At 42.9% G+C, this 9,493-nt stretch overlaps 1 protein-coding gene across 14 annotated transcripts in view; it reads left to right on the forward strand.

The window, feature by feature from the left end:
- cdk5rap2 (CDK5 regulatory subunit associated protein 2) overlaps nt 1-9,491 on the forward strand; it is a 32,822-nt gene extending 23,331 nt beyond the window's left edge. For 5 of the 14 annotated variants that reach the window (XM_035183924.2, XM_035183928.2, XM_035183918.2 and 2 more), the window contains 15 exons: nt 1,044-1,250; nt 1,514-1,677; nt 2,384-2,728; nt 2,880-3,005; nt 3,146-3,262; nt 3,365-3,554; nt 6,530-6,651; nt 6,917-7,132; nt 7,230-7,313; nt 7,402-7,655; nt 7,813-7,962; nt 8,037-8,178; nt 8,273-8,319; nt 8,425-8,479; nt 8,989-9,491. In XM_035183924.2, coding sequence (XP_035039815.2) covers nt 1,044-1,250; nt 1,514-1,677; nt 2,384-2,728; nt 2,880-3,005; nt 3,146-3,262; nt 3,365-3,554; nt 6,530-6,651; nt 6,917-7,132; nt 7,230-7,313; nt 7,402-7,655; nt 7,813-7,962; nt 8,037-8,178; nt 8,273-8,319; nt 8,425-8,479; nt 8,989-9,116 — 2,347 coding nt within the window. In that variant the 3' untranslated portion in view covers nt 9,117-9,491. The remainder of the gene's footprint in view (nt 1-1,043; nt 1,251-1,513; nt 1,678-2,383; nt 2,729-2,879; nt 3,006-3,145; nt 3,263-3,364; nt 3,555-6,529; nt 6,652-6,916; nt 7,133-7,229; nt 7,314-7,401; nt 7,656-7,812; nt 7,963-8,036; nt 8,179-8,272; nt 8,320-8,424; nt 8,480-8,988) is intronic. The other 9 variants (XM_035183922.2, XM_035183919.2, XM_047344587.1 and 6 more) reach the window with 9 other exon arrangements.
- Nucleotides 9,492-9,493: the final 2 nt, after the last annotated feature.

Here is a 9,493-nt window from a genome sequence, read left to right on the forward strand (position 1 = left end):
GGAAGCTTTTGTTCTAGAATGACATGAAATGAGTCTATTCCCTCTAAATGTGATGCTGTTGTCAGCACAGTTGCATCTTCTGAATATTCTATAATATTGTACCAATTCTATAAGTTTGTACCAATCTTCTTCAATGATTCTCTTTTAGTTTCAACTTCATCATCTGTCATGATTTCTACATCCAGGAGAGTATTTTGTTTGCACTGGAAAAGGAGCATTCCCATTATTATTATTATTATTTTACATGGGTCTGTGCTTTTGAAAGATCATATTGTAAATGTTGCAGTCTGGGATGAGTGTCATTAGCTGAGCTAATTTGATTATGTTTGTCTCATGACCCTATTACAGACCCCCTCCCTCTCCACCTCCACCCAGTCAATTGAATTGCCTTATGACCCTGGGTGGTGCATGTGATGTTGGTTTTAAATGGCCTCCTGCTGTTGACCTAATTTTGTCTGTGTGTCAACCAAAACATTAGGGTCACACTGCCCCAAACTGGGTCACCGGTCTCTTAGGACATCAACTAAGAACACACACAACACATGTCAAGCAAATGAATTATCAAGCTTTGAATAAAACACCAAAATAAGAACATGTAAGATGTAGATTATCATGGATCTGCATTTTTCCGTAATTAAACCACATTTACAGTAAATTCGGTGGATCCAGATCTCCATCATTTCTGCACCAAATTGTACACACTCATAGCTGTAAGTCCCCTTAACATGCCAGGTTTTTTTTCATTAGGATCCATGAATTATTCTCTGGAAAATCTGAGAAAATGTCAAAAAAGCAATGTTTAAGAAAGTGAAAAAAAATTCCTGGATTTGTCCAGATCCATGCCAAAATGTTATGGGTTCTTTCTTTGTCTATACCCCAACCACCCACCAAGTTTTGTGAACATCTATTCAGTAGGTTTTCTCGTAATCCTGCTGACAATCAAACAAACCAATGAGACAGGAGTAGCAATATAATGTCCTTGGTGGAGGAAATTAACGTGGTTCCTAGTTGCATACGTTCATCCACAGTACTGTTGTTTACAGTCTTGAGGAGCTTCAGCAGGGATCACATTCACTGCTGTCCTATGAGGACATGAGAGAGCCTCCTGACAGCCCTGCTAGAATCCAGCTGGAGTTAGATCATCTGCGTTTGGAGCTAGAGGGCGATAGAGAGCTGCTGCAGCAGAGCATCAGCGTCCTCGTACAACAAAACCTCAGCCTGGCTGAAAGCACCAGGGAGCAGCTGGACCTGTGAGTGGGTTTCAACCAGAAACACAGCGTGGCGTTTGCTGTGATCTCTTCTTTCATATTTTTCCAGCTGTGTGTTTCCTCTGAAAGTTGCACGTCCTCGGGTTTGAAACTTTTTTCTTTCAGTTTTATCTTTTTTTGGGTGGTTCCTCAAACGAGATGATGTAATGGATAACATCCAGCTGTTGCGTGTTCTTAAAGACTGACTCATCTCAACTGGTTTTAACATGATTACTCATAATGTTTCCACTTCTCTCTCCTCCCAGGTTGGCAAAAGAGCTGCAGGAGAAGAACCGTCTCATCCAGGCCCTGCAGAGCCAGTTCAGAAGCCAAACTCCCAGCAGCCACCACAGCTCTCACTCTGACCTGTACCACTCTGACAGGACCTCTTCCTCCTGCCATAGCACACAAGGTGGCAGTCGATCTCCAAGTGAGCATTTCCAGATGCAACACCTACATATAGTCTTAATAATGGAATTTATTTGTGAGTGGGTGTGAAAGCCGGGACCAATTATTGTTTTAGGTGTCAGAGATGCCAGGCATTGCCGGGTGTAGTCTCTACTAGACTAGTTTGCTTGATTCAAAATGCCTACTTTTCCCCGTTTTCTAACCTCAATGGTATGTGATAGGGATTACCTTGTCCACAGCCTGGAAAGGCACTTATTTTCCAGTTAAATCCTTTCTGTTGCAGTGAGGCGTCCCACAGCACAAAGCAGGCTGAACAAGGGCAAAGCAGGTGTCCAGTTTCAATCCTCCTCCTCTTGAAGTTGCATTATTCAGTGGCAACTATCGGGTTCAGCTTTAAATTGAGTTTCCCTCTGTAAAAGAGATAGTGAAGGCTATGGATATGTGAGCGGTCCCTGCCCAGGGGCCAGTCGACCCTAACTTACATTTTACAATGCTACAACACTGTAGTTGTAAACACTCACCTCTTTGGTTCCCGATGCTGCAGTGGTCATTGTGCTTTATCAATTCCAACTCCCTAAAGCGATTTAATATTGAGTGAGGAAGGGACGATAAGGTCTTTCACAAAAAGATGGTGTAAAAAGGCTTTTTAGATCAAAAAGATAAATTAATGAGTACTTCTATTTTTTTATTGTTAATCTACTTGTTTTTGTTTCCCTGTACACATTTAGGCCAGCGACACTCCTCTGATTGGATGGGAGCAGCTGTTCCACCTGTAGGTGGAGCTCAGGTGGAAGGTTTGTCCAGTCACAGGGGCGCTGCCAGCAGACTGCAGGGCCTGCAGAGGGAGAACGGGCGACTGCAGGAGCAGCTGAGAGGCAAAGAGGAGCTCAACGCCACCCTGCGCACTGAACTGGACCTGCATCGATCAATTATTTCCCAAAACAGCCCGTACCATCAGAAACGGGATCAAGGCCAGGACAAGCAGGGGTCAGGGCCTCAGACAGAAGCTCATAAAGTCGACAAAGACACTGCCCCAAAGACTTCTCACGAGCAGCATAGCACGATGAATTCAGGTAAACATCTTCAGGATATCTCTGCTTCTGCTGCTTAAATTTTTAAATCTGTTTTATGTAAATCCCCCTTTTCTAATCAAAATGCAATACTTTAAGCCCTTTTACTTTCCCTTTCACTTCCTTATGATTTTTGTGCACGTGTGTCTCTCAGACCTGCTGGCAGAACATCTGCAGGAGATTCGAGCTCTGCGACAACGTCTGGAGGAGAGCATCCGCACCAACGACCGTCTCAGGGAACAGCTGGAGAGGAGACTGGCCGAGGTGGAGAAAGACCCAGGTACACACCTCCAACCGAAGACTGTCCTTGCACCGTCATTGTTATTTTGCACAAACATGAAAATACTGTATATTTTATTTCATGCACTGTACTCATGCTCTATATTTGTTGACTGATGAGTGTGTGTAAACTTGACTTAGCAGCCACCAACATCTTCATCCATGGCAATGAGGAGCAGGGGCATCTGGCTAATGAAGTGCGATTTCTCAGGGGACAAAACCAAGCCCTGAAGGAAGAGCTCAACCAGGGGTCTCGAGGTAAAACACACATTTTCTAACAAGTATATTTGTCCAAACACCAGTTCATTCTGGGCAGTGCCATGTTCATCACTAAAGCTGCAAATACTTTTATTTCTCCAGACAAGCAGAAGGAGAACGAGAAGCTACGCGAGTCTCTCGCCAGACGGTCTGCCAAACTAGAGCAGAGCAGGAAGGAGTCTGAAGCACTGAGGCAGGAAAATAACCGACTTCAGGAGAGGCTGGAGCACATTAGCCAAGAAAACTCAGAGCTGCAGGATTCACTGCACTACAGACAAGAGGAGCTGCATAGGTACAAACACACACACACACTACATCAGAGCATCATGAGCACACATATGTAAATGTCTTCGTTATTATATCATTAGTGCTCCTCTCCATGCAACCTGAAACTGCACATGGCTGTTAATAACCATTCTAAAGACTTGTTACTATCACCATTATATACTGTTAGTACAACTCAGAAACATGATAGTCCATCATTTGAAGGCTCCAACACAATAATGATGGTATGTGACCCCTTGCCCCAGGTTTTACTGACACAGTTGGGTGAGACTGACACTCGAAACCCGGAGTCTAGTTTACTGTCAGATCGCTTCTCCTCTCGCTTTCCTTATCTTGTCACTCTGAGTATGTGTCGAATATAATACACAACACAAGGCTCTTTGTTGGAAACACGCAAATTCACTCATGATTTTCGTTATGGAAACATTTTTTTGAACATCCAAAAATGTCATAGTATAGTATGTTAGTAGTATGTCAGAATATTGTAAGGCATTAACAAACACTGTAGAATAGTAAGACATAAAAAAGTCGTACACATATACACTATATGATGTATTTTTAGGGCCCGAGCACCTCCGGTGGGAGGCCCTATTGTATTTCGAAGGATTTGTATTTCCCTTTTGGGGCTTTTTCAGGGCCTAGACATGCTCAAATTGTTACCAAAGTTTGCAGGGAATTCAAAACCCCAAAAAGTAATTGTATTCTGGAGTAATTTGAAATGGGCGTGGAGAAATGGCTCAACAGCGCCATCTAAGGAAAAGCCCCTCAGTTAGCTTTCACCGATCTTCACAAAAATCGTAGCCCAGGTGTATCATGACAAGACAAACAAAAAAGGTCAGAGGTGCAATGGGAAAAAAGCAACAGGAAGCCCGCCATTTTGACTTTAGTGGCCATATTGGCCATTTTCCACATTTTTTCTTTGATGTACTTGTCCCAGGGCTTTCATCAGATCAACTTCATATGGAGATGCGTGTCATCACAACAAGATGGAGATGAAAACTACCTCAAAGATCAATTTTTCGTCACACGGTGTGACCGTGGCGTGGCGTCAAAGTTTGATTACACGCCATCAAAACACAAGGTTCTGTATCTCGGACATATTTGGTCGAATCGAGTCCAAACTAGACATGTAAGACAAGAGTCCCGGCCTGATGACATCTACACAGAAATCATGACTTAAAAACACAGCGCCCCCTGGTGGCAACAGGAAATGTCTTGTTTTTTGCATGTCTTACACTTGGAAGTATTCCTCCTCATCTACTGACCGCAGCCATGTCAAAATTATGTCAAAAGGGTCTCAAGACATTGATAATGTAGGCATAAGATTACTGTGACTTTTCGTCAAACGCCATATTAATGGCGTGGCGTTAAAGTTCATCGACTCGCTGTGACACACGAAATTGCTGTAACTTCCGTGTTCATGGGTCTATCTCCCTCAAACTACATTTGTGTAGCAACAGCCCCCCCGCAGACATTCATATGGTTTTAAGGAATGGGCGTGGCAAAATAACTGACTAGCGCCCCCTAAAGGGCAGCCCCGGCACCACGAGTTGTGGACATGTACAAAAAACCATTAGGGACATGTGTCTTCTCATAACAAACAAATAAGTCTCTTGGATAGATATGCTAGACCAAACAGGAAGCCATTTTGGCCATTTTTCACATTTTTACTTTGAGGAACTTGTCGTAGGGCTTTCATCAGATCAACTTCATATTGAGATGATGATTTAAACAAGATGGAGATAAAAACTAACTCAAAGATCGATTTTTCGTCACACAGTCACTCAAAAGTTTGATTACACGCCATCAAAACATGAGGTTCTGTATCTCTGACATATTTGTTCCAATCGAGTTCCAAACTAGACATGTAAGACAAGAGTCCCGGCCTGGTGACATCTACACAGAAATCTTGACTTAAAATCACAGCGCCACCTGCTGGCTACAGGAAGTGACATGTTTTTACTTTGATGAACTGCTCCTGGCTGCTTTACAATATACAGCTCAAAAGAGCTCAGTCAAGTCATTGGATCATGGTCAGAATTGTGACATTTCCTCAAACCATGTAAACATTGAGGTTCATCCTTCGCCAAAGGAGACGATGTTGTCATAAGTCCAGTGTGCATTGTCCTATCACCGCCAACCTGATGTCTCATGATCAGAGACCAAGCCTGAACAGCTCTATGTGTCAATATTTCCTCAGTGTCATAGCGCCACCTACTGATTCGCCATGAAACAGGAAGTACTTTGTAAATCCACTCTGCATTATCCAACCGGCTCCGAACTACTGCCCTATGATCACATCCATATATTAATATTAGTTCAGTTACTTTTAGTTACTTTTGTACTTTTACTTACTTTTTAGTTACTTTTTTTTTGGGACGGACGGATTTAATTTAATTTTTTTAATTTCAATTTAATTTAATTTAATTTCTTTCTTTCGTTCATCTGTCTGTCCGTATTTTTTTTTTTGACGCTCCATATATTAATATTAGTGCAGGGTCATAGCACCACCTACTGATCAGTGTGATAATTATGTTGTTGTAACATTGTCCAATTGACACAAAATTGCTCACGCTACATCAGAGCCCCTACTTGAACAGATCTATTAGTCTGGCAACCGGAAGTAAGCTTTGTTTTACAACTATCATTCGATTTACATACAATTTTCACAGTGTGATGTGCAATTGATAGCGTGGACCGTAATGAGCAATTAGCAGGCAAGGATCGACATCGCGTGACAGACGCAGGAAGTGAAGCGTTTGTCCTTGCCGCAGTGCGCAAAACGCAAACAACGCGGAAACGTGCGCTTGGTCATTGATCGCTCTCTCCACTAACCGCAACAGGCTTCAAAATGCGTGTGCTCCGGCCCGTTAGTGCTACAACGTAGCCCTAGTTTTATGTATTTCTTTATTAATTAATAATGTGTGATGTGTCATTTTAAACTCACTGGATTTTATATCCATCTTTATCTTGTGTTTGCAGGTTGCAGTGTGAGGTGAAGCTCCAGAGGCAGCAGCTGTCTGACTGCCAGCATCTTCTCCAGTCACTGCGAGTGGAGCTGCAAGTTTATGAAAAAATCGAGACTGATAATCATAAACACAACGGTACTGCCTGTTTTTTGCTGTGTTGTCTTTACAAGGTGCCAATTGAAATCTTATTAAGCTTAAATTCTAATTGTCTGTCACTTAGCAACAATTACAAATAATCTTAATTTTACATAGATTAAGTTAGAATTCTCCTTGGCTTTGTTGCCAAACTATTTCTATCTACAACTGCTCTTATTATATTGCATTTAACACATTGGAGCTGGAAAGACGTAAGTCATCTGTTCTGTTTATGAGAAACTATTTCCTTCATTGCCCCTCTCAGCAGAATCCAGTGAGACAAACCAGGAGCCACTTCCTGTCCCGTCCTCCGGCTCTGTGGACCTGAGCGAGCTGCTGACAGAGATCCGACACCTGCGGCTGCAGCTGGAGAGGAGCATCCAGACCAACACGGCTCTGAGGCAGAGACTGGAGGAGCAGCTGCTCCGAGGACCCAACCGCTCGGAAACCATCAACATCAACTACCTGCTGTCTTCTCCAGGTAAACACAAGGCTCAGACTAAACATGCTCATCACATGTGACACATGCACACAGAAATCCTCAGGTCACGTCACTGTTGGTTTTACATTTGTCTTAGATGAAGGGGGCAGGTCACCAGGTCGTGAAGGCTGTGATCTTCATCACTCATTTCAGTCTTACAACGAACGTACCAATGTCCTGGGTAAGAAAACTGCCGTCATGGTTAATCATACAACTAAATACAAACCTATCATATATTAAAACACTTGGACATGCTTAAATGTTTTCAGATGAGAAGCGTCGTGCTCGTTCAGATGTGGACGGCGGGTCCTTCAGCAGCAGCTCTGGTGACTCTTGCGCTCTATCCCGTCTGGTGCCGGGTCACAGGATGTGGGCCAATCGCAACGGCCGCCACGTTTTAGGTCTGATTGAGGACTACAACGCTCTGCGGAAGCAGATCTCAGACGGCCGTAAGCTGTCGCGCAGCATGGACACACAACTGCAGGAGTGTCTGCACACAGTCAGGCAGCAGAGCTCTGACAAGGTGCTGAGAAAATGTCATGAGTTAGTTTGTGTTTTACTGATTAATAATAATGAGAATATGAAGGTTGTAAAGATGTAAATAGTAAATAAATGGACATTTAGGACAAAATCTACTTAACACATAGTCAACATATTTCATGGCATTGTGTTCTTCAAAGGTGATGGAACAGCAGCATCTGAAGAGTTTGTCCAGCAGCACGAATACCATTCAGCATGTGTTGGAGGAGGCCGGTCGACTGCTCAAACTGGTGTGGAGAGTCTCTCTGCCAGCTGGGAACACTGCAGGGGACAGTGGCAACAACCAGCAGGTAAAACATGCACACACATATTTATGCATGTGGCCTCACAAGTTCAGTATCTACAGACTCTCTTTCTCCGTCAGCAGGACGAGCTGTTGAAAAACGAGATAGCCAGACTGAAAAGCCGGCTGTCGCAGCAGGAGAGGATGCTGAGTGGAGCCGTGAAGCGCCTCCGCAGCACCAACCAGCTCAAAGAGGGAATGGAGAGGGTCATCATCGATCAGTGTAGGATTATCTAGATTCATGTTAACAACAATCTGAACGTCATAGTACTGTAAAGCATTAAAACAAATGAACATATGTTTGTCTCCCTGTGCAGTGTCTCTAACTCATGGAGTGTTGAAGAAAGCCAGGGGAAACTTAGAGGTGAGTTTATCCAGATAACCAAAACCACAGTTAAAATGTCAAACTCTTTCTCAGCAGTGAATCACTCTTCTTTTCCTTCTTGTTCTCTATGTGAAATAATGATAGACAAATTACTGTACCCTCTCTGGCCTGAAGGGCCTGTCTGGAGGACCAGACGAAGGTCAGTGCGGTTGAGGTTCAGGCTTTGACAGTGATCTGACGCATGGTGCATGAAGTAAACACATGAACGGCTTTAGGACTCAAACTGGACATTTATCAGAATGTGCTTATGATGCATGACGAGATAATTCTACTTGGTTGAAGCATCTTTAAAGGAGTAGTTCAACATTTAGGGACATGTGCTTAGACACTACTCTTTCATTTTTAAACAGACTTCATATATAAAACTACAATGTTAATCAATCAGCTTGAAGAGGTCCTTGCCAGTTTTAGTACTTTTCATGCTAAGCACCTCTTGGCTGTAGCGTCATGTTAAAGATATGAGATTAATAAAAATGTTCCTTAATGTAGGACTATTCCTTTAATAAACAAGTAGTCACATGCATGTGTCTTGAAACCTTTTGGTTTTGTCCTGCATGTATGAAGCTGAAAGTTTGTTAGCAGCTGCCACATTTCACTCTTTGCAGACTCGTGTTGCACTTAGTCATCGACATGTTCTGTCTGTTTCAGGAGGTTCCAGTCACTGGCCAATAGGAGGCACTAGAGAGCCTGAGCGGAGGAGTGCACCGGTTTCCAGAAGCACTGCAGGCCAACACTCGGAGTCCTCAGATGATACCTCTCTGCACTGCAGCTTCTAAACCTGCTGGTTCATCTGCTTCTGATAATGTAGCTGCTTCATACTCATCAGGCCTCATCCTGCTGTAAACCGTCACCTTACTCTCCAGATATCAAAGCCTTTTTCTATCTTACTTGCACAAAACCCGCCTATAAGTTGATTTATATTTAGGTACTGAAGCTGTAAAAGTTTTTATCTTCAAAGAAAATGCCTTTGTAAATAGTATTTCCTGCATTTTAAAATATTTTTTTCTTTTATATGATGTTATAAGAACAGGAAAGTGTATTTTATTACTGACTTTGTTTTTGCCTGACAGTTTATGTATGGGATGGTTCGGGGCGACTGTGTCATCAGAAAGAATCATGTGCAAATGCAGTAAAGAAAAAGGTGAAACCCAGC

The sequence above is a fragment of the Hippoglossus stenolepis genome, chromosome 18 (genome assembly GCF_022539355.2).
Source record: "Hippoglossus stenolepis isolate QCI-W04-F060 chromosome 18, HSTE1.2, whole genome shotgun sequence".
Classification (NCBI taxonomy): Eukaryota; Metazoa; Chordata; class Actinopteri; order Pleuronectiformes; family Pleuronectidae; genus Hippoglossus; species Hippoglossus stenolepis.